Source organism: Miniopterus natalensis, chromosome 5, assembly GCF_054644295.1.
Source record: "Miniopterus natalensis isolate mMinNat1 chromosome 5, mMinNat1.hap1, whole genome shotgun sequence".
Taxonomy (NCBI): Eukaryota; Metazoa; Chordata; class Mammalia; order Chiroptera; family Miniopteridae; genus Miniopterus; species Miniopterus natalensis.
In genome coordinates this window covers 61,803,526-61,828,427 of record NC_142085.1, presented here as the reverse complement: position 1 = coordinate 61,828,427, position 24,902 = coordinate 61,803,526, and the positions used below count along the sequence as shown (strand labels likewise).

General features: G+C 41.2%; 2 protein-coding genes across 2 annotated transcripts in view; one reads left to right on the top strand and one right to left on the bottom strand.

Annotated features, from left to right (window-relative positions):
* Window positions 1-24,218, top strand: part of TRAPPC3L (trafficking protein particle complex subunit 3L) — a 41,062-nt gene extending 16,844 nt beyond the window's left edge. The window contains exons 4-5 of the mRNA XM_016198699.2: window positions 18,675-18,860; window positions 22,158-24,218. Coding sequence (XP_016054185.2) covers window positions 18,675-18,860; window positions 22,158-22,277 — 306 coding nt within the window. The 3' untranslated portion in view covers window positions 22,278-24,218. The remainder of the gene's footprint in view (window positions 1-18,674; window positions 18,861-22,157) is intronic.
* CALHM5 (calcium homeostasis modulator family member 5) lies at window positions 10,978-15,472 on the bottom strand. The gene is made up of 2 exons (XM_016198698.2): window positions 14,933-15,472; window positions 10,978-11,476 (listed from the first exon to the last, which is right to left on the bottom strand). The coding sequence occupies exons 1-2, from the start codon at window positions 15,470-15,472 to the stop codon at window positions 11,087-11,089; spliced, it is 930 nt and encodes a 309-aa protein (XP_016054184.2). The 3' UTR covers window positions 10,978-11,086.
* Window positions 24,219-24,902: the final 684 nt, after the last annotated feature.

Here is a 24,902-nt window from a genome sequence, read left to right as displayed (position 1 = left end):
CTGCACAAAATGGGAGGCATTTTTCTGTCTTTTTGTTATGATAGAAGTGGAGTTCTTGGGGTGCCACAGGGAAAATAATTTTCTGAGGCCCCCATGGGGGGATGAGGCATCTTGACAAGCCTTGTTGATGATGTAAGATTAAAGCGGTTCCCTTCCAAGGCCCTCCTCCCTCGATCTCACCTTGGAAAAAGTCCAATCTTTTCTTCAGCAGAACTAGAATTAAAGCCTCTGCTCAGTTTCCACTCCATTTCAAAGCACAGTGCAGTCCAGCGCCTGGCTAGCTTCGCTTGTGTTCCCAGCTACAGTCCATTCATTGCATGTAGGATCCGCATGGCCATGGGCCATACGACCGCTAAGGCCACATGGCTACGGAGGGGAGATGGGCGAGCATGGGTCACAGAGCAAGCGAGAAACAGGAGCGCAACAGAGTAGGAGCACGAGAGAGAGACTTTCTTTGGGGATTTTAACCTTCCAAGGTTTCACACGCTTGCAGTGCCCTCCTAGCCAATGATCTTTCTCCCGGGTTAGACCTTCCCTGCATCACCCTGACTTCACTGTGCGTGTGTCCATTTCCCCCTCTCCTTGATTCCTTCTCCCGGGATCTGCAGAGAACTGACCAGTGGTTCCCCGGGGAGCATGATGCTACAGCTGCCTGGTGAAGCTGCCCAGAGGACCATGCTTATCATGTCTGGTCTCCCCTTTGCTTTCTTGCCATTAGTAGTAATAACTAGCTAATTGTGATGATAACACTTTGAATGATCTTTCTTTTACCAGATGAAAATTTAAATCTCAATTTTAAAGTTGCCTTTCACCTGCACCCAGCCCCATGCACACACACACACACACACACACACACACACACAGGCACACACACACACACACACACTCTTCCCTTGTAAACACAATTTACTTTAAGGAATAGATTAATAAATACAGCCTGAATGTGACAACATTGAGGGAGACCTGGAACCTTTTCATTACCAGGCAATTTCTGCCCTGTGTTAAAATCTCCACTAACGTGGAACTGTTTGTTGCTGATGATTCTCTGACACTGCTTTCACCTCATCGAGGCTGCGAGCACATCACTGCCATGCCGAGCTGTCAGCATCTGCAGGTGATCATGTGCCCTGGCTCTGCCTTCACCTTCTGGGACATGGAGAGGAGTTCTGCACCCCTCACATAGATACTAATGGAGGGCAACTTCCACTCCGCTCTAATCTACCCCACCTCAGGCAACTCAGTGCTGTACCCAAGATACCTGCCAGAAAATCCCTGCAGTTCAGGGTGGGAAGTGGAGAGAGGGTTCAGGGTGACTACCACTTGGTCACTTACATCAGACAGCCAGCAGTTGTGGCTCTGTTAGTTACAAAGTTCCCCCAATCCTAAAATGTGTAGCATCTTCCCACTGTTTTGTAGGAGAATAATTTGTAAATAGATGTTTGAGAATTATTGTATGTTCCTCCCACCCCCACCCAAAAGATGGAAATGGGAATCTGAGGTACTAAAATGGTCGAATCCTCAGAGTCTAGGGTGGATTTGGGAGTCAGGCATTTCTAACCATGTGCTGCCTGCAGAGAGTTGAAGGGGTAGGAAGAAACCAAGTGAAAAGCTCAGCCATTCATCTGAAGGGTCTTGGCAGACCTGTAAATGCAGGTTCCCAACCAACAGAGAGTAGCAACTGGTGAGCAAGTCTCAAAGGGCAGTTCTTAGCACAGAGGGGGCAGGGTTAAAGGGCGGTCAGTACCTCATTCTCAACAGCTTCCCAGGATGACTGCTTTCTTTAATCCCTCAACTGAACAATGGAAGCTAATCAGATTAAGCCTAAAATAGAACATTTCCCTTTGCTATTAATTACTGTTTTTCAAAGTTTAACTCACAATTTAGTGGTCAGAGCCTATTGAACTTTTTCCACATTTTCCAACATGTGATATTAAAATAAGTGGGAGCCCTTGATAAGCAGGGATTGAATTCCATGGAAGTCACAGTACAACACCACACAGCATTCCAGAGAAGCTGGCATCAAGCTAGCTGAATGTCAGGCCAGTTTGCTACTGAGTGGCATTTTTTTAGCAAGGAATAAAAGAGTGGAAAATTAAAAGGAAAGAAAAATCTTTTATAGTTATAAAATCCTCAATATTTAAAAAATGATGAATATTAATAGCAAAAGTAATTTATAAAATATTTTGAGAATTCTTACCATTTGGGCCAAAAATATGCCAGGTAGATTATTAAAAATAAGAAACTTGTTTAAACAAACATAACCATTTGGTAGGCTTTGGTAGGCTTCATTTTCCCCTCTGAGTAGGCAAGACATGCCTCATATAAACACCCCCACACTGGAACTCTTCCCCACTGTACCCCTCGGAGGGGTGAAAGAAGAAAAGTGTAGGAAGTTTTCTTTTGCAGAGAAGCACGTACGCATAGCCACAGGATCTGCGGACCTTGCAGACTGATTGGGTCTAACCCAACAGATCACATCAGTTACTTATGGCAGAGTTCCACTACAAAGGCAAGGCAGCTGCAGGAAAATTACCCTTAGACTTTTTTTTTCCAAGGAATTTAAAAAAAAAATTATTTTTAATATATCTTTATTGATTTCAGAGAGAGGAAGGGAGGGAGATGAAGAGATAGAAACGTCAATGATGAGAGAGTCATTGATCAGCTGCCTCCTGCATGCCCCCAACTGGGGATCGAGCCCACAACCTGGACATGTGCCCTGACCGGGAATCAAATCTCGATCTCCTCGATCCCAGGTCAATGCTCACCCACTGAGCCACATCCGGCTGGGCACCCTTAGACTTTTATTATGACTACATTTCTGTAACATTAGTTTTCCTCTAGTCACAGAGAAGTGCCTCTGAAGGTTCCAGTCTCAGTAACTTCTACCACTGCAGATTCTTGGTTTCATTTCCATTGCTTAATTTATTTGGATGAAACTCATGAGAGACTGACTTACAAAACAAATCTAAGTGTGTGGATTTGTTGATAAAAGAATGTTTAGCTTATAGCAAAGTCTTATAAGAGCTTATCTGAGCCAAATTCTGAGGATATGCCTGGGAACAAAATCTCCATGGACTGAGAAAATGCTCCGGAGAATGGCAGTTTTGCCCCTTATTTTATATGTTAGAACCAAAGGAGACGTAAGGAGGGTTACATGAAATTCATTGGTGGTAGACTAAGGAGGCAGGAGGAAAGCAAAGCAGGGACATCTCTGAGATTGGATGAAAAGCGCAATGGAGAAACACATACTTCTTTTATATTGATGGGTACAGGATAGTTAATAATTGACACTCACAGCACATAGAGGTGGTATGCAGGGAACAAGAGAATCATGAGAGGTTCTGTGGTCTGGTGCTCTGGTAGCTGCAGTTGTGCTTTCGAGGGAAAGGAAATGAAAATTACTCTGAAATTTCAAAGATATATTACCCTAGATGCATAAGAATAATGGACAGGACTCACTTAAGGTCAAGACTGACCTTTGCTAAGGAAGCTGTAGACCTGGGATGTGACTTCTTGCTCTGACCCTCCCAGTTAGGAATTTGTGATCAGACCATCCTGTGTGGTTACTTTTGGTTGCTGAGCTTGTCAAGCCTGTCATTTGCCCCCACCCCAGCTTGTCAGTTTTATTATATAGCCCCTTTTTCATTCACAGATTAAAAATAGCAATAGCCTTGGGAGCATTTCACTAATGTAACTTTTTACAATAAAATTCTTTACTAGGAGATGAAAACTATTGGGGAAATACTCATGGAAACAAAATCCCAAAGGAAAAATTAAGATCTATCTGGGCTTAAGGGTTCAGAGACACCTTGGAAAGGCCAGCCAAACCCTGGGTCATCCCTGCTTGGTGTCATTGTTTGTGTCAGAAGTAAGATTTCGTCCAGACTTGGCCTGATGTTCTTCTCCAGGGTAATGGTTATCAATCCTTCTGCTCTTTACAAGAATCTGGAGGTTTCCCCCATGAAATCCTGATGCCCAGATCCTACTTTTAACCAATTACATCATGGTCTCTGGGAATAAGACCCAGCATAAGAACTTTTTAAATGTTCCCCGAGTGGTCTTAATGGGCATCCACTGTTTTAGAGCAAGGGTGTTCAAACTGTGCTCCTTGGCACTCTAGGGTCATTGCAGTAGAGGTGAGGTGGCATGTGAGGGCTGCCAGTCCTCTAGACCCTCAGTCCAGATTCTTCCAGAGTTGCCTCTCATTTTATCTTTTTCAAATGTTTCAAATAACATAAAATGTCATTCTAAAAAGTGGAAAACACTAGAGAGATATAATAAAGGACAGTCTTGATTGAAACAAAGCCCCTCCCCCAATATCCACCACCAGCGGATGGGATGACTAGCTTATCTCTGGGCAGGAGGTAGGGAGAGAAGCTGTGTTTTTCAGGACATTCACTCCAAAGAAGATGGATATCAATTAAACACTAGTTTGTAACTACATACTTCTTTAACTGCTTGACTTCATATACAGGGTCAGTGAGATCTACTCATAGTTATCTAATTGTTTAAGGAAGCAAATCCTTTTCAGACACTGATTACAATCCCTCATGTTTCCTCCCATGACACAAACACCTGCAAAAACCCTGGGAGAAATAATCTTGTGTTGATTCCATCAGCAACCATTATTATTGCAGAAGTACATTTCTTTATGTTAAATCTAGGAATAAAATGTTGTTGCAATGCAATTAGTAAGCATTTTATAAGTTAACTACTCTTCCAAAGGATGCATATATTTTAAGGTATTGTTCTTAAACAAAATTACAAAATATCATCTGAGTTTAGACTTTCCTTATTTTATCCTATTTCTTGAAATGATACAGAGAATGTGATAATTAACTTATCTCCCCCTTTTAATCTCAGTTTTCACTGCAACTTAAAACTTTTAAAGGTTTTTCTCTGGCATTGGTGTGACTGTAGGATCAGTACATCTGAAACTAGAAAAAGATAGGTAGTCATATGGACATACAGAAATATGGGCACTAAAAGATATAAAAATTAAAGTTTGGCGACTAGTCTAGATGTTTTATGAACTTTCTATTGCTGAAAACTTATTAATTGTCATTTTTATCTAAGGAAATAAAATAGAAAGTTAACCTTATTGATATAATGAACTAGAAGCATAGTTTGAACACAACTGTCCCAAATATCTAGAAGCCCAAGGTGAAAAAGCTGTGCAGCATGGGAAAGAGCAGACAGAGGCCAGGAAACTTGGAGATAGACCTTGATTTCCAGAAGTGCAGCAAGAAGCCAGTTGACTGGTAATTCATGTGCTACTGGCTATAAGATTCAGAAAAACAGAGTTGAAAGAAACTCTGAGGTGTACTAATCTAAGACTTTGATTTTAAAAATGAGGAAACGTGCTTTCTATGGTTAAATGAACATTTGAGAATACATCGACATCATGCAACCTTTTATGTGGTAGAAGCTGAGTCAGATAAATTCAGGTGCAGTTTAGTCTCTTTCACTTACCTGTGGCTTAACCTTAACCTTTTTGAACTTTAGTGTTATTTATAAAAATAGAAACAGTAATAACTCCTTCCCAGTATACTTGTGAGTTTTAAATAGAACTCATATGTAGGGTATCCAGCACGTAATAGGTTATCATAAACACTCATTCTGCCTTTCCTCCTCAGTGGAAGAGCAAAATTTAGAATATGGTTTTTTACAACTAGACAAGTATTCTTTCTGCAGAACTCAATTTTAATAAGCAACTGAATATTGAAAATGTTATTTTAAGCTGCCTAAAAGCAGATTTCTTTCCAGATTCAAATATGACATTTTATGTGTAATAAGCATGTTCCAACCCATAAAATGGATTAAACTAACCCAATGCTCTTGATCAAAATCCTATTCCAAAAGGAATAACTCCAAAGCCACTAACACCTGCCTTGCTTACCAGTGATGCCGGCCTCCTCTGGAGTTGCTCTCTGTGCTCAAGCTCCAGCCTCAGCAGCCAGCTTGCCCTTTTGTCTCTCCTTAAACTTCATTCTGGCTCAGTACACATTTTGGGCTTCATTAAGGCTTAGTCAGAAGCCACTGCTAGAAAGGATTAGAATTGTAGCCAGACTCTTGTGTCAGCTCCTCAAGGCAGCCTGGGCTCTTGTAGGATCGTTGGATAATGATGGGATTGTGTTGAGTATATAGCAATCAAGGCAGCAACCGCACAAAGGGGAACAATCTTTATTCTTGCAGCTTCCATATAAGAGATGCATATACAGATCCACTGCTCCTTGCCATTTACCTCATAGGTGAGAGGCTGCAAATGTCAAGAAATTAGGTATTGACTCTATTCTGGTTGCATGGGAAGGTAAAGGGAAAGGAGAGGGTCGGGATAGGTGAAACAAGAATTATGACAAAGTTAATTGACTCTTAAAGAATTATTATTAAATTAGTGAAATTCCAATGGGAACATAGCAGTGGCTTAGTTCTGGATCCAAAACCATAAGGTTTCTTGAAAATCATATAGAGCAACAAAAAGGGGGGGGGGGGGAGGGGACTCACAATCTCTGTTCTCTTGAAACAAAAGAAAATGTTTGTAATTTAAAGATAAAGAATCCTGTGAGAATATAACCAAAAACGTCATGTTAGTAATAAATCAAGATGACATTGAATTTTTCCTTAGCAACTTTAATGAAAAAAGACAACGGAATAATGCAAAATATTCTCAAAAAGATAAAGTGTGAAACAGCTAAACTGCCCTTCAAATATAGAACAGGCCAATAATTTGAATATGTAAGAGTCCAGGGAATAGCATTCCTGAGAATCTTTACTGAGAATGATACTAGAGGATAATCTCCAGGCAAGCAGGAGTTGATTGGCAAAACTAGCAAAATAACTGAAGCAAGTGTACAATTTATTTTACTGCATAACTAATATGAGAAATTTTAAGCATATACAAGTGTAAAGAGAATATGTAATAAGTCCCATGTACCAACTATTCAGTTTCAATAAGTATCAATATTTTGCCTGTCTTTTTCATCTTTCAGCTCCTACCCCTTTTTTTGTGTGCTAACATATTTTAAAGATAATCTGTACATTCTGTCAACTCACATATAAATATTTCAATATTCAGCTCTATCTGGTTAGGACTTTAAAAATACATAAGCCATCATGATATTATCATATATAACACAATGAATAATTCTCTAAAATCATCTAAAACCCGTTTCATGCCCATTCCCGTTTCCCTACATATCTCAAAGATATCTTGTTAGCTGGTTGTTTGAAACAGGATACAAATTAGACCCACAGGTTGCTCCCTATTGTTATAACTTCTATGTCTCTTTTATTCCCCCTTTTTATGCCATTAGTCATATGTCAAATTGAATGTCCTATATTCTAGATTTACTTGGTTGCTTCCTCATGGTGCTAATCAACTTGTTTTCTCTTGCCCATGTTTCCTGTAAACTAGTAGTTAGGTCTAAATACTTGATCAGATTCCTATTTCACTTTTGGGGGAAAATCACTGCACAGGTTGTACTATGTATACTTACTCTTGCATTGCATCATATTGGAAGGCACATAACCTCCAGTTGTCTCGTTTTTAGAGATTCCAGGATAGATGAGTGGTTTCAAGGTGCACGGTTCTTACCCCATCATGCTCTTACCTACTAGTTTAGAATTCATTGTTTATTGTCTAGATCCATTTTATCATTAGGGATTGCAAAATGCTTATTTTCTAATTCTGAAAAGCTCTACAAAAATATGTAAGAATCAGTAAAGTAGAGAGGTATACGATTGATATGCATAAAGCAATAACATTTTCAAGCACTCAAATAACATCACTTAGAGGACAATGGAAAAAAGAAACCATTTACAATAGCAGCAAAGGATACCTACAGATACATGAAAGTTACAAAACTTACGTGATGAAAACTTTAAAATATTCCTAAAGACAAAAGGTAACCTTGAATAAATGGGAATAAAAAAGGAAAGACATCCCATGTTCTTAGATAGGTTGATGACTTCATAGTGAAGATGTCTGATTCAGTGGATCTAGGATGGAGCCCAATATTCTGGCTTTCTTCTAGCTTGTCTTCCCCAGCGTGACCTGTTTTATGCTTTAGAGCAGTTGTTCTCAAGATGTGATCCCTGGACCAACAGTACCACCATGACCTGAGAACTTGTTAGAAATGAAAATTGCCTTGCCTCAACCCAGACCTACCAAAATGGACACTGAGGGGTGGAGCTCAGCACTCTGTTAACAAGCCCTTTAGATGGTTTTCACTTGTACTAAAGTTTGAGAACCACTGCTCTGTGCTTCTAAAATTTAAGCTGCATAGAATCACCCAACATCTTGTTAAACTGCAGACTTGAATCAAAGTCTGGGATCGGATCTGACTCTGCATTTCTAACAGGCTCCCTGGTGACGCTAACGCGGACTGTCTGAAGGCAACACTCTGAGGAACACGAGACCAGCCTGTTTCTCTTACTCAAGCCCCGCCTACCCCACACCCTCCACTCCCGTTTTGTCTTAGGTGCTAATGACTAAAACTATGTCACTCCTCTTGGTAATATGTTTCTTTTAAACAGAATTTAACCTACGGCAGTGTGTTCCTTTCAAACCAAATTTAACCAGAAATAATTAAAAATGAATCTCAGGCTTTGGTGGAGCTATTCAGAGACTCCTATAAAACATCAGTCAAGTCATGCCATAAAGGATATAGTGCTAACTGGAACCTAGAGGAAAAAATATTAACAAAAGTCCTGTGCATAAGGAGAATCTTTATATAAATCTATGTATAAATCCAATTCACTAAAAGAGAAAAATTTTAATACCTACTTGACCCTGCACCTCCAAGTTCCCAGGATATGTTCCATGTCTTATACCTGCAGGGTGCTTTCTCCAGTTTGGGATACTATTCCATGGTAAAGAATTTCTCTTTTAATAAATCCTAATTTTCATATATTAGTGTTTACTCTATTTTTGCTTATAGTGCCCCCAAAATTTGGTAGTTTAAAATAACGTATTAAAAAAAACAAACCACAAGTATTTATTAAAGCTCATGGTTTCCTGGGCCAGGGATTTAGACAGGACATAATAGAATGTCTGCAGCCTCGGATGGGGTGGCTCAAAAGTCTAGATGCCTGGGGTGGCTGCTCGAGGACCATAGTTTTGGGTTATTTGTTCTGGCCGTTGGGTGGACTCCCTGGTTCTTCCCCACGTCATGTCTACTGAGGCTGGAACGTACAAAACGTCTCTTCGCTCACACCCCTGGCACTTAAGCTAGAGGGACTGGGACAGTTGGGGCTGACCAACTCTCTCTCTCTCTTCCTTCTTCAGAGCTTGGGGAGGGGTTTCTCAGGGTGATCGGAGTTTTTACACTGTTGCTGGCTCCCACTAGGTTGAGCATTGTGACAGACCAAGATGTAAACTGTAAAGCTTTTACAATCCAGCTTCACTTCTGCTACATTCTGTTGGTTTGTTGACGGCCAGATTCAAGAGCAGATGAATAAGACTTCGCCTCTCAGTTGGAGCCACTGAGCCTCATTTAATTCACCATGGTTAGGTTTTATTAAAGTAAAACCCACGTATACCAAAGATGCGCCAAAGTTGGTTTGGCTAGAATCAACATAAGTGAGAAGAAGAAAAAAAAGCTTGCTGTAAAACCTTCTTTGAAAATTCATACTGGCTCAAGAAAGCCCATGGGCAGCATCTCTTCCTAACTCTGCATTCAGTGACATCATCTTGGTAACTTGAAATTGTACCATAGAAATTGGTGAACACTTTAAATCAGGGGCTTTTTATTTTTGAGAGCAAGTTGTCAAAACATTGATAGCACCACTCTTTGAAATTCAAATAATATTTCAACTGTGGCAACCTCACAGTCCCCACCTTCCACTCTCCCACCTACACACACACACACATAGACACACACACACACACACACCCCTACTTGACCCTGCACCTCCACGTTCCCAGGATATGTTCCATGTCTTATACCTGTAGGGGGCTTTCCCCAATTTGGGATAATGTTCCATGGTACTAAGGGGTTCATCCCCAGGATTCTCCAACTAAGAGACAAGGACTCTCAGTGATATAAGGTGTGAGCCACAGCATAATATGTGCCTCTTCCTTAAACACCAATCCCATTCAGAGATTTGGGATATATTACATAGTAGAATGCAAAATTTGCACTATTTCTGATAAACAAAACTGCAACACAGTTTTACACCAATACTGCTTAGGCCAGCTCCCCAAGACGTCCAGTCAGGGTTGACTAACCATTCAGCCCAGTGAGCACTGTGCCTAGGGCCATGATACCTGTAGGGACCCAAAAGTATTTTTAATTTATTTTAAAATCTGAAGAAAATAAATAAACTTTTGGGTTGAAAAAATATTTTAATATATAATATTCATATATTTTTCTTTATATCAATACAGTCATGAATGTATGTGTGTGTGTGTGTTTAATGTAGAAAGTGGTCCATTAAGGCAAAAGCACCTAGAGCCCACAATAGTCCTAATACAGCCCTGCTTGCAGGGGCATACTTTCATTGTACATTGGAAATATGTGAGAAGGTTGGGATTTTAGGCATTATATCCTTTCAATGTATTATTTTTGAGAACTGATGTCTTCAGATTCTGAGGAAGTGAATTTCAGATGGTAGAATTTCATACATCTTTAAAGGGCTGTAGGGTAGATTTATAGGACAAGGTTTTTTGTTGACTATACTACAGATCTCACTGTGTACAGTAGTCCGTTGAGAGTATCTGGCTCACTCACAACTCACCACTTCTGCCCTCAGATGCCATGACCAATATTTACAGAGTGGCGACCTTCTTGCATGAGTCTTGCTGTCAAATCATAAAAATCTTAGCACTTGAAGACACTGAGCCCAACCCTCCCCCAAAGCAAGAGCACCTTGGTTGCCATCCTTGACCAGTCCACTCAGCATCCGTTTGAGCACATCCTGACATGGTCTGCACTTGGGAGATGCAAAGCTGCTTCCCCTGGTGTTTTTGTCTTATAAAGAAACAGAAAATGTGAGAAAACACATATATTCACAGGCAGCTGTTGATGCGGGAAGAAGCTGTCAGAAGTGAACTCCTGGACACCATGAGTCAAGGATGGTGGATGAGCTACACAGTGTGGGCCAAACCCACCAGGACCATTGTGTTCTCATCTTCCTCAGGGCCAAGTTCCGAACCATCCTCCACTACCCTGTGCAGGGTGCTGTAGTATTGCTGGCTTTGGTGGAAAGAATGCAGCTCTGAAGCAGCCTCCCAGGCAGCAAAAGTAGGCATGGGGAAGACCTCCGGCCTCTTGTTTTCAAAAAAGCTTTTCAGATTTCTCTCACTCAGCTTGTTGGCATAGTCCAGGAAAGCATTTTCCAACTGCTCCCTCTCCTTTTGCGCATATGTCTTCCAAAAACTCAGCTGAAGGTAGCTAACTTTAGATCGACAGCGAGCGTAACAAGTAGTGACCAGAGAGAAAAAAGATGCTGAACAAATCAGGCACCATCCTAGAATCTTAGAAAGAAAGAAGTATTGAGGACATGTAAAAACAAAGCCACTTCTCAGGGAGCTGGGGTGATATTATTGGGAAATGTATGGCGAAATTAAAACCACAGTCATTGCCATATCTCAGTTGAAATTCTTCATCTTAATTTTTTAACAACACATTTTTAGCAGTCAAAATAAAGTTAGAGTTACCTAATTATTCTCCATCCTACCCATCATTGTTGATATGCAAAGAAATAACCAGAAGGCAGGCAAATGGAAAAAAGCAAAAAATACAGATTATCCAAGAATCAGGTAAACCAAGCCCTCAAATAGCATTAGCTATCAGAGAAAAAATTCTATGCATGGGTAAATGTGATCCTTCAAGCAAATGGCAGTTCCTTAGCCATGCGTTTCCAGGCATTGATAAATGCACATATGTGGCTACTGACAGAATTTTCCCAAGTTCTATTGTTTGCAAGGAGCAGCAACCCTTTCTGAGAGAAATATCATTACCCATTATCCATGACTAATAGAATCAGGCATAATACAATAAGGAAACTGAAACTGTAAGAATTGAAAGACTGCTGAGAAAAAAATTACAGTCATTCCAAACTTTCAGGACTATTGGTTCTGTATTTTGATAATTAGAAAAAACAAATTCTTCTTTGAGTACCGACTGGTTCAGCTGGGTTTTTCCCCCTCCTGAATATTGAAAACAGAAGTCTAAGTAGTTCAAGTTGTCTTCTAAACTTTTTTGTTGTTCTAATTATATTTTGATAATTAGAATTAATTTCATATTTGGAAAACTAAAGAGGTCTTTCAGACTTTCTCTTGACATGTCAGTGAAATGACCCTTGGTGTTTCTCAGCAGATTGGACTATTTGAAAATAGAAACAAAACTCTGCAAGTGAACCACTCAGACCGTAACAGAACTACAAATACGCTCCAATGCTTTACACACGTAGTTCTCACACTCTGGCTCGGACCAGGGAGTCATTGAGAAGGTCTCAGACTCCTCATGAATGCAAGCTCTGGATTGGCACTAGTTGGGTTCAAATCTCAACTTTCCCCTTACGGTGGCTGTTCTCTGCGCCTCAGTTTCCTCCATTGTAAAACGGAGGTTCCCCACCTCAGAGGGTAGCTTTGGGGATTAAAATGAGCTGATGTAGCCGTGCATGTGCACTCAGTAGGTGTGAGCTGTTACCACTCGCTGCTGCTTTCCAAATGCATATGTGTTTGTAGAAGCATTATTATTAAACTCACGGCCTCTGTCTGTCATGATTAATGAGTGAGACACAGCCACCACCGCGTGAATGTCCCCATATTCTCCTGACCTGTGGTTGGCCAGCTCAGAACTCCCTCTTTCCTCTGACCTCTACCTTCCTCTTTCCCCACAGCCAGGCCTCCTGAAGGCCAGGAGGCCATCTCACCTCAGAATCCGAGCCAGTTCTGCTTGAGCTTTAAGCTATTTGGTCAGCTTCAGACTTCCCTTTCCCCCTGCCCCGGGAAATGAGCCTAGTATCGCCTTGCTCTCACCTGAGCACTGAGCACTGAGTTCTTCCCCAACTCACAGTACCCAGAATCTAGCTAGACATGGTGGATGCTCCCACCCCAGCCTTCATTAGTGTCCCATTCTGCATGAGTCTCCTCCTCAAACCCTGGCAGTTTTCTCATCAATTTAGAGCACTTACCGTGTGCCAGCAGCCTCATGCCCACTTAGGTCCATTATCTCTATACCCTCCAGCAACCTCCAGGGTAGGTGTTACTCCCCAACTAGAGGAATCTGGGGTTGAGAGAGGCCGTATCACTAGCCCTAGGTCATGTGGCTGGTGACTGGTAGAGTCAGGACTCAAACCCAAGGCCAGCCGACTCAAAGGCCAAGTTCTTGCCACTACTACACTCTACCTCCCTGAAGAAAAGAGCACCGCGCAGCTGGATTTCTTGTTTCTCTGCCCCACCTACGGATGTGACGCTTTTTCAGCCCCATCCACGTGCCCAGCCATTAGTCGGGACTGTTTGTTGCTCCTGCTTATCTGGGCTGTGAGCACCTGCTGTTGATACAGCTTGCCTTGTCCACAGGCCTCATGCGGCATCCCTCAGGAATCAGCCCCAGGCTCTTTTCATTCTGCTGAAAGGGCAACAGGTCGGTGCCCATGTTAAGCTATGGCAGCATGTGCATGATTTCTTTGTGCTCGTGTTTAGAGAAGAGCTCACACAGTGATAAGTGTTTGGACCTGGCATTAACTGAATGGAGCCTGGTGCCCGGGGACATAAATCATAAATCACTCATTGTGTCATAACATTTGGAATTAATACCTTCAATCAACAAAAGAAGGAAGGCGTCTGGGAGCCTGTTTTTATCTCCGATGCACTTTATGCATTACACAAAAGATTTTGGGGTGTGTTCAGGCTTATCGGTTTATGAAAAGCGTATGGCAATACTGCCAGCCAGCTTTGGAATGCAGGATTTTAAAAACAGACTTTGCCTTGATGTGTAAGTCCTTGTTGAAAAAGTAAAATTATACTCTTTTCAGTGCATTTATTCCAAAACAAGTAGCACTGCTGAGCAATTATGCATCTGTTTATCTACTTTAATTGCTTGTTTGGGTTTTGGGAATGCAATTCCTTCTACTCACAAGTAGGCATTCAGTCTTTTCCTGAGGCCAGCGCAAGGCTTCACATCTGGATTTGTGCTCATGTACCTGGAAGGATGACAAGCTACTTCCCTACGTCAGTTAGGTAAAGCTATGATTTCCTTCTGCTAAATAAAACAATGCCCCGAATCTTGAGCTTCTAAAGTAATGTATTATTCTTCAGCTGTACAGCACAAAAAACGGAAGGCATAGCCTCCCTAGAGAATATGACCCCTTTTCACTGCAGGCTCCTTACAGACTGCCAATTCCTCCATCAACTGGGAAACTCTTCTCAAGCCTGACAATATTTACACATAGAGATAGAAGTTGCCAGAAATCACTCAAGGGAATCTTGGTATTAATTATATTACTTGCAACTTTGCAAAGTATTAGCTCATTTGGTTCAACTATATTTTAACAGATGAATGCTACATGTGTGGGGTGTTTTATTTTTTCTGAGAAACCAGTTAGGAAATAAATAATTGATAGAAGGCAGTAATTTCTAATTACAGCTCTGGCTTTAACACTCAATTATGAGTTAGTATCATGCATTATTTATAAAGTCAACCCAGAGAGAGTTTTAAAGTACTTAAGTATGTACGTACACAGAACCCAGAGGCTATTTTCTTTTCAGAAATGGAAAAGACAATTCAATCAGCAATTTTACCGAGCCATCTAACCTCTAAAAAGCTTTCCCAGAGATTATCTTAACACTGCATCACGTTCCAGTTTCCACTTTGCATCAAACTGTCCTAGCAGAATTCAGACTCGGCCCTGGCTCAAGGACAACTGTGAGAAAACTTCAAGCTGGGAGGAAAAAGCAAGTTTGTCCCTTTTTTTTTTTTTTTACCTGAGACTGGGCTTGCAGGGACAGCTTCAGCTCTTCACTGTCCATGGCTGTCATGCTGGTTTTGCCACATGATACTTTGTAAAGCTCTTCCCAGCACTCTTTGGGCTTGTCCTTGCAAATCAATCCTAGGAGTCTTGAACTTTTTGTCCCGCTCATGGCACATTCATAAAAAGTGCCATTGAGCAAAGCCACAGAGAGCCACATCATTGGAGCCACCAATGAACTCAGAGTGACCTGGCCCAGGACATAGAAGAAGCGGCATCTGTGGCCTCTGTGGAAGATTTTCCTGGGATTCAAGCAGCAGCCTGTGAAGAGTCTCCACGACCTGTTGTTCAGAAAGAATCCGAGGATCAGTAAAACCCAGGCAGGAGCAAAAAGGAACACCAGCCCATAGGCCACGTTCTCGGTGCTGCAGGGGCACTTAAATGCCACGAGGGAGAAGAGACGCTCACTTCCCAGGGTCAGCAGGGCCATGAAGCTGTAGCCAATAACAGTTTTCTGGTGCAGGATGAATTTTAAAATCCCATTGAAAGCATCCATTTTGGAGACAAGTAAAGAGGGGAGATGCTTTGCCCTTATTTGTTGGCCGAGCAGCTGTGGCCTGGCCGAGGGTGGAGCTCTTCCTTCACTGGAAGCGACAATCCTCCTTCTCAGACTCTGTTGGGCCAGAGAAGGAAACAATGTCATTCCTGAGGAATGAAAATTTCCCAATCGTGTTTAGACAATGCCTCCTACTGGTGGGTATTGGGCCATGATACTAGAGCCAGAACACTGAGAATTAAACTCAAAGTGCAAAGCCTCCGTTTTTATGTTATTTCCATGCATTGCGAATCCGAAAGAAATCCTCACTCATCTAAATAACAGTGTAAGGATTTTCCAGCCAGGGAAATCAAAGCATTACCAGAGATGGGTTTCAGCCAATTGATCGGGAGCCAAAGCAATGTCCAAGCCTGCAGTTTCGTGCTAATGTTTTTCTCTTGCAACTTGACTTGATAACAGATTATTCATTGTGTATCCTTTTAAGCTGGCTAGTGTCAGAGACATGAAGCACATTTCAGGATTTGGGCTACTTGCAGTTTATATGGAAAAGCTTAGGGAGCCTTTGAGTTTTGAATAAAATACAAAATGAGAGGAGTCCTCATCATTTCTTTCCTGGGCTATCACAGTAGTCTCTTGATTGGTATCTCTGCCTTTGACCTCATACCCAGGCCCCCCCAGTCCTAAATCCACCTTCCATACTGACACAAAGGAGATCCCTCTAAAACAGAAATTTAATTATGCTTTAGCTTACTCATGGCTTTGGGCCTCCCCACTCCCCACAAGCCTTATCGTGCTATTTCATGCCCATGATATGTTCCCTCTACCTAGAATATACGCCCCCCCCCCACTTTGTGCACTTGACAAACTCTCACTAAGATTCATAAACAGGGTAGAAGCCCCTTCCTCTGTGATTATTTCCAGGATTGCTTCCTAATACAGGGTGGGGCAAAAGTAGGTTTACAGTTGCTCATATGGAAAATAATACAATAATTAATAAATAAGAATATAAGAATAAACTCTGTGTTTCTCATGCTCACAACTGTAAACCTACTTTGCCACACTTTGTATATACTTGCAGAACTTGTCATACTGCCGTAGTTATTTGTTTAATATCTACACCCCTTTTTTACTATAAGCTCTTATAAAACAGGAACTGAAAAGTTAAGGTTAAGGTCGGTGGTGCTTGGGCAGGCTAAACAGCCATCTCAGATGGTGAATAAAGAAAAATTAAATTTATTTAAGAAAAAGGGGGTGGGAGTGTGATATCCAAAGGGAAGGGCTACACAGCACTGAGTCAAAGGGTACTGGGTCCACGATGGCAGCAAAAATATACTTAGGATGTGAAACAGGGAGGAGCATAGGAGAGGGAACAGGAGAGCCCAGGCTGGGCTGCTCTGGCTCACTGAGGAGTCAGGGAGAGGAGGGGCCTTGGAGACAGGTTCTGGGGTAAGCCCAGGACCAGCTGCCACTGCCCATTGCTCCCCTAGTTGCAAATTTCCTGGGTTCCCCTCAGAGGGAAGAAGGGGGATGGAGATGGTGCTGGCATGCTCCCCTAGTGGGGAGCACTCACTGGGTTCTTTGTCCTGAGCATATTTATCTCTTTCTTATAGGTGGAAATCTCAGGGGAGGGTCTCAATAGAGTATTCATCACCTTTCCAGGTGTGCTCTTTCAGGGCCCTGCCAGGGCAGGGGGTCATTAGTCAATGTAGCTGATCCTGGCTGGTGCCACTTGTCTGGTTCTGCTGCTTTTCTGGGCCTGGAACTGGAAAACAATTGAGGCCTAGTTGTTATCTTTAGAGAATAAAAGGTCAGGGAGTCTAAACTGCAAGTCCAGACATATGCTAGGGGAGAATAGGTTACCCTGGGGACAAGGTCCTTGTTTTCCCAGCTTTGCCCCTTGCTAGGTATCCTGGGCTTCCTGCCCTGGTGAGTTTCTGTACCCAGGGAACTACATTTTATTAACTTGTATTCTGGGTCTAAACATGGTGCCCAACAGAATAGATGCTCATTCAGTAATTTCTTTTTCAAATAGTTATTGAACTTCCACGGTGTGTGAGGCACTGCAATAGATAGGCAGTGCTCATTGAGTACTGAATAAAGGAAGGAAGAACTTTTCATTAGAAGTACTTCTAATTGGAAATAATTTAAGAAAATTATTTCCATTTCTCTCCTACACTGGTGTTAATTTTAAAATTAAATTAATTAAGGCACTGGAAAGACAATAACATATCAAGCTGACACATTCCCATTAATAAACCTCAAATTCCAAGCCTGCGTTTTGTGAAAAGAAAGTGCCCTGGACTAGGAGCCAAGGAACTAAGGAATACTGTAGCCTTGGCCATGTCATTTTACTGCTCTGAATCCTGGTTTACTCATTTGTGAAAATGAAACTGAAACAGAAATAATCTTCAAAGTTTCCTCTATTTTTATATTGTAAAAAAGGCAATTCTTGTAAAACAGAAGACTTTTTTGAGAAGTTAATTTATAACTCATTTATGTGCCTGTCACCACAACTCTGCTTCTCATGCAAGACTTGTCACCCTTAGTGATATGACTTCTTCCACTTCCCAAAACATACCCTGAGGCCTTCCTGTAACCTACGTGTAACATCCTTTGCTCTATCACATTTCCCTTAGGGCAGGCGTGTCTGTCCTCATTCAAAATCTAAGCTCAGTGTTACAAATATACTAATATGTTGATGATTAGTCATATTTAAATTTCCCACTTTCCTAAAGGATATTTATTTTTGAAAATTTTTGTTTCCGCCCGGCTGGGCGTGGCTCAGCGGTTGAGTATCGGCCTAGGATCCAGGCGATCGGGGTTCGATTCCCGGTCAGGGCACATGCCCGGGTTGCGGGCTCAATCAATGACTCTCTCATCATTGATGTTTCTATCTCTCTCTCCCCCTCTCCTTTCCTCTCTCTGAAATCAATAAAGATATATTTTAAAAAAAAAAAAGGAAAATTTTTGTTTCCACAGAAATCTAGTCCCTTAAGATGTTTCATAAAAATAAAAGGATTTAAGACTTGCACTAGTCATAGGATCAGTACATTTTAAAGCTAAGTGTGAGCCCAGACTTCTGACTACAAGCTCCACCTGCTTCACCATTACTCAGCACTGCCTAGAACAGGGTATTTGGGTGCCCTAGTTATAGACATTTGTTCTAGATCAAGTTTTAGTAATTGTTTTTCCTCTTTGTTAGGTCGCTTTCAAGATGTACCTGGGAATTACACCAAGTGTGACCTGTAATAATTCAAGCAGAAATGAATTCTCCCTGATTCTAGACAAGAACCCTCTGGCGGAGTTTGTGGAAGAGCTCCCTGCTGGGCGGCCATCCCTGTGCTACTGCAATCTGCTCTGTGGGATTATCAGAGGTGCCCTGGAAATGGTAAAGCTCCCACTTCATTGTGTCGGGTACATTTGTTATCTAGTGCTGAGTACAGTGGCTTAAAACAAACGTTTATTATCTGACATGGTTTCTAAGGATCAGAAATCTGGGAGCTGCTTAGCAGGGTGGTTGTGGCTCAGAGCTTTTTACAGCTTAATACTCATGCGGTCAAGCTACTGGTCAGGGCTGAGGTCTCTGAAGACTTGACAGAGGCCAGAGAATCCACTTTCAAGCCCACTCACATGGCCTCAGTGCCTTGCTGGCAGTTGGCTAGAAGCTTCATGAAGTTCCTTGCAGACAGACCTCTCTGTAGATCTGATCACAACAGGTGCTGCCAACCCTGGTGCAGAGCGGGGCGGGACCACCAGAGGGCAGGAATAACAGGAGGCAGGGATCGTTGCAGACTATTTTGGAGGCTGGCTGAATGGTTAAATCAATCAATACCTCATTCAAGATCTTATCTTTCACTAGGCTCAGTGTGACAAACATCATGCTAACATGAATTATTGATGGATCTAATTCCATCTTCTAAGAGTCAGGCACTGAACTCACAAAATGAACCAGGCACAGTTGCTGCCCCTCAAGAATCTTCTATCCCGTAGAGAAACCAAATATGTAAGGAAGTGTGACTAAAGGCTATGGGTCAAGGTGAATGAGAGGTCAGGGAAGGCTTCCTAAGAAAACTCTGAATCTGGCATTTAAAGGATAAATAAGAGTTAAGTGAGGTGAAGGCCTTGGGGGGCAGAGGAAAAGAATTTGCCAGGTAAAAGGAGCAGCATGCCCAAAGGCATAAAAAGAATGTTTCAGTTAATGAACAAGGAACTTGAGTCAGTTTACTATGAATGACATGTAGATCGAAAGAGGGATTGTCATGAGAAAGGAGTAAATTCTTTACAAAGGCCTGATTTTAAAAAGGCGTTTATACGAAAAGTTGGGAATTTGATTTTTGTACTGAAAACAGCAGAGACTGCTTATAGGTTTATAAACAGGGGGATAATAGTTTGAAATTTGTGTTTTAGGAATGTCATTCCTTTTTAAACAAAGTGAAAGTGCACAGGGGGGGACAATGCTGGGGTGGGGAGGGGGAGCAGTTAGGAAGCTGATCGTGGTAACCTGAAGGAAAACCGGATAAAGCCCTGACAGTAGGAGTGGAGAGAAGACCGACTTCAACAACATTAAGAAGGTAGAATAGATTTTAGATGAGGTAATCAGTTGACTAAAGGAACAAGGTTGAGAGACAGACTCAGGAATTATTTTTAGGTTTCTGAGCAACCTATAGTGATGGTCGTACTAGTGATCAAAAGAGCAAAACCAAGAGATGTACGTTTGGGGCTGGGAGAGACAAAGTGAGTTTAGGCAGCCCCTGGGAATGAGGAGCCTACACACCCAGGGGATGATACCGCTAAGCGGTTGTTACGGGTGTCTGGAAATCACAGGCAGGTGTGGACTGGAGAGGCACTGGCGCTCTCAAAGAGTGTCTAGAGAGAGTGTAGATTTTTTTAAAAAAAAGGAGTCACAGATGGATCCCTAGGAGGCAACAAAACATAAGAGTAAGTTAAACAGAAAGCACAAAGGCTGTAAAGGATACCAAGGAGGAGCAACCAGAGCTTAGAAAAATACCAGGGAAGAATGGAGTCATAGAAACAAGGGACGCAAGTGTTTGAGGAAAAGGAGGTGATTAGCAAGACGAAGTACAGCAGAGGCTAAGTAAAGCACGACCTGAAAAATACGCACAGCGCTGAGGGACCAGAAGGTCAGGGAGGACCTTAGTAACAGCTGTTTTGGGAACGTGAAAGAAGAAGACAATCTGTTAAAAACTGAAGAGCCAAGGGCAGCTTGGGCAGAGATAATAATGAAGTCGTATTTTTCCCAGGAGCTTAGCTATTTAAAATGCGGAGACCAGATAGTAGCCCAAGGCTAGACATGTGTGGCCTACCCAATAATGGAGCATGCATATCATTTTCAATTATTTGTGATAATTAGGGGAAGGACATAATAACAGGTAATCCAAAAGAGTAAAACAATAGAAACAATCTATTAGTCGCACAGCTTTCCCACACTTCTACCCTCCCATTTTTTAAAGCTTTCCCTTTAAAGAAGTCCCCATCTTTCATAGATAAGTTGAATGAATATGCCATATGCCGAATGACAGACACAGGCATCAGACAACATGTGGCTCCAAATATCCAAATAGCTTCAGCGTAGTCTCCTTGTTATTTTATTTAACTGTCTGTCAAATTTTGACAAAGACAAAAAAGATCTTATAAGGAAAAAATGAGAGTGAATTTGTCTTCTGTATTTCAAAGTCCAGCCTGTATCTTTCTCTTGGGTGGTGGGCTTTGTACCCTGTGTGAACCAAACAACTAGGCCTACCAAGGTCTATGGTTTAGCAAATCCAGGCTGGTTAGCAAAGGGATCCTTGGTGAGAGAGGGAAATCAGTCTAGTAAGATTATGATTAATTACTATATATTAATTAATTGTTTACTAGGCCCAGGCTTTTCCACTTATTATTTGCTTTTATTAGGTACTTTGGCTTATTTATTATCTTTACCCCAATGACTTAAAATAGTAGAATAGTATTCTACTGAGGGTAAGTCAGCAATCCCACGCTGCTCTTATGCGAATATATTTTAATGAATAAAGAAGTCAGCCCTTAGGGCTTACTTCAATGTCTGGGAAATGCGCTTTGTCTTACAGAAGAAAAGAAGGCCTCAGTATCAAATATTCATGTCTGTAATTTCAATCTTTAATTTTATCTTCATAATTTATTTAGTCTATATTTTTTCAAACCTCTCAAAGCCATAAATGATTGCTCAGTATTGTGAGGACCACACTCATTATGCTGTGATTGTGCTATTTAGCTAGGACAGAATGATACATGGCAAGTCAGTTGGAGAGGAATCACTTATGAATTCATTTATCCTTGGAAGTTCTGCTTGCAAGGCACATTGGGTCAAGGCTATCTTCGAGTTGGGAATCTGTGTTCTTGAGATGGACTCATAATTCAGCCCTGTGAGCAAAACTTGGCATGGGTCCACATCTCTGTAAGCATCCAGGCTGGGCCTGGCTGGCCCTCCCATCGCCTTGCAGACCCACACCACAGAGCTCACACCAGCCAGGCCATCTCTGAAGGACACACAGTAAAGGATCCTTCACCCACAGAGCTCCTTCTTATCATTCATAAGGAAAGTCAGCTTCTTCTGGGGTAAATGAAGCTGAAAAAAGAGACAGAAAGATGTAGTGAGGTGTTTTGTTTTTAAACCTAAATGACCAAGGCGTTTTTTTCTCTTTCCTAGGTTCATTTGGCTGCTGATGTTACATTCTTGCAAGACAGACTAAAAGGCGACAGGGTGACAGAAATAGGAATAACATTCCTGAAAAAGTTAGATGAGAAAAAATACAGACGGAAAAAGTGAAGAGCAGCACTCAAAGTGCCACAGGCTGACTGGTTGGGGAGTTTTAGCTGAACATATACAGCCACCGACATGCTGAACTGCTTAATAGCATGGGCTTTAAGAGGATTATAAATCAGCTAGAAATTTGAAATGCAGTACACTAGGATATAAACCTGTTTTTTTCTTTTGCTTTTAAATTACACATTTTCAATCTTGTGTCAAAATTTCATATACAAATAACTCCTTATAAGATAACAAGCACGAATTGCACATAATGTATAGTACAGCCTAAGAGGTCTATTCATTTCACTGATTTATGGTAACAGAAAAAAAATACCATGTCACCTATATAGCTGGTATATTTATCTCTTCTCATTGGGAAAAAAATGGATGAAATGATACATTATAGAGCCCACCATATATAGTTTCTAGATATTGTACATTTCATTCTCTATAGAAACAGTTCTATTTTTTAGCAATCTTTCCTACTTTTGAAAAACTGTGGATGTGATTTTTCTCATATATTGGCCTCCTGAAGCTACTCTTGATTTTTATCAACAAGGCAAAGCTATTTATTTGGATGCTAATCCTGAAATATTTAACAATAGCATTTCATTTTAATTCATTTAATTTATTTAATTTTTAGATAGCTGGCATCAACCAAATTCTTTCTTTTTCTTGTGAAACATTACTGATGGTGAGGCCAGGAAATCACTAAAATGAGAGGTAATAATGTTCTTTGAGAATACTTTCTTACATCAAAGCTTATTCAGTTAGAATTTTTACTATCATTTTTATCTCCTAAAAACCTCACAAAGGATATTTTGTTTGTGACAATATCTTTAAAATTCAAAATGTACAGGATTAAATAAACAATAATCTTCACCAGACCTTCAGCTTAGAAGGGCAACCTATATGGTAGTCTGGAATGTACTGGATTCTGTAGAGAAATCAAATTAAAAGCAAAAGTTACAAGTAGTGTGGCACAGTCAGTTAAAACTGCTGTAAGAGATATGGTGGTGACAGACCTCAACTAAGACTCAGGAGCTTGAAGACAAGGCCCAGTTCTGTTTCTAGTGGCTTCAGCTGATGCTGACAAGTGGCTGATCTTGGGTCAGGTATATAATCTCTCTCTTTTTATCTATCTATCTATCTATCTATCTATCTATCTATCTATCTATCTATCTATCTATCATCTATCAAATAAGAGGATAGGATATGATAAATATCTAAAATTATATCAATGAGTAGCCAACATCAATAACCACTGAACTTCCACATATTTTGGATTTTAGAAGACTATGGGGAAATTGTTCCCCACCTACTTAGACTTCTCTTCCTAAGGACATTGAAGTAGGTATTAAGCACCAAATAGGGTCACTGGGGCAGCTGTACCGTCAATGGAAGGATCTTCAAACCAGTTCCACAGAATATCAGGAGTAGAATCTGGCACCTTGATCAATGCAGAGATTGTTGTTATCTGGGAAAAGCCAAAGGGAAAGAAAGGTTTGGGGCAGAGAGACAGGTTAGTGCTTTCAAGTGACATCACCAGATCGTTGCCCAAGCTGTTCACTGAGGAGGCCTGCCTGTCACCCATTTAAAGTTGCCAGGAATCAGGAATACTTTCTCAGCAGCCTATACACTTATTTATTGGCTTCTCAAATCCCTCCGGTTCATCTATTAGTTATTAGGAGCCTGGATCTCTTTAGCAGCTGAAATGGACTGTTATGAATCATTGGAAAGTTCCCTCTTCTCCCTGTTTATGAAGGACCAAGAATATTCCTGCATCCCCTTTACTTCCTTCTTTATTCCCTCTTCCATTTCTTTATTTTAATTACGTTTCACGTGATGGATACCGGTTGGCTGCCTATATGTTTCTGCCTCCTGATGGAACAACAGTTTTCTGTTCAGGTGCCCACCACTTTATTAAGCAACCCACTTACTTCAGGGGAAGCCATCACCTGCCCACAGTGGCTCATTACCAGTTTAAAACCACTCCCTTGACAGCTGAATATAAGCCAGTCAGGACGTGGCAATCCCCAGACCACCATCATTGCTGCTGACACAGGGAGGAGGCAAAGGACGACGGGGCTGAAAAGAAAGGGCTGATAAATTTACTGTCGTCTTTAAGAGAGTAGAGTTGGGTTTCTGAAATAGTAATGCAACCAAGTTCATTGCATTATAAATACGTGATAGATAATTTCAACATATTTGAGAATACCAAAGAGAACTGTTCATACATTTTTACATAGTTGAATGCTCAACGAAATAAAATTTGAGCTTACAACAGCTCCCCTCCTCACAGAGAGGACAGGGTTACAGAAGGGAGAACATAGAAAGTTGTATTATAGTTTGCATCTAACCAGTACACAAGTCCCAGAAAAGGGAGATTCTGTAGGGAGAAGGCATTTAATATCAGTGCAGCAGGAGCTCTTTAAAAACAAAACAAAAAGAACCTCATACATTTCAGGTCCTTCCTTCAACTATATCCAACGGAAACTTAAATTACATTGGGGGTCACTCGAGGATTCCAAAGTCAGAACAAACTTCTGATTTCTGGAGCCTCCCAGTGGCCTAAATCTTTCAAGCCATCAGACTGTGTGTTGCTATTTCAGTATAGTGTGTGAATCATTAGACTTAATTACT

Excerpts from the sequence above, each read along its gene's own strand:
- CALHM5 (XM_016198698.2), bottom strand. The coding sequence starts at position 15,472 with ATGGATGCTTTCAATGGGATTTTAAAATTCATCCTGCACCAGAAAACT. Across the intron at positions 11,477-14,932 it reads CCCTGCAAGCCCAGTCTCAG|ATTCTAGGATGGTGCCTGAT; the intron begins GTAAAAAAAAAA and ends TTTCTTTCTAAG.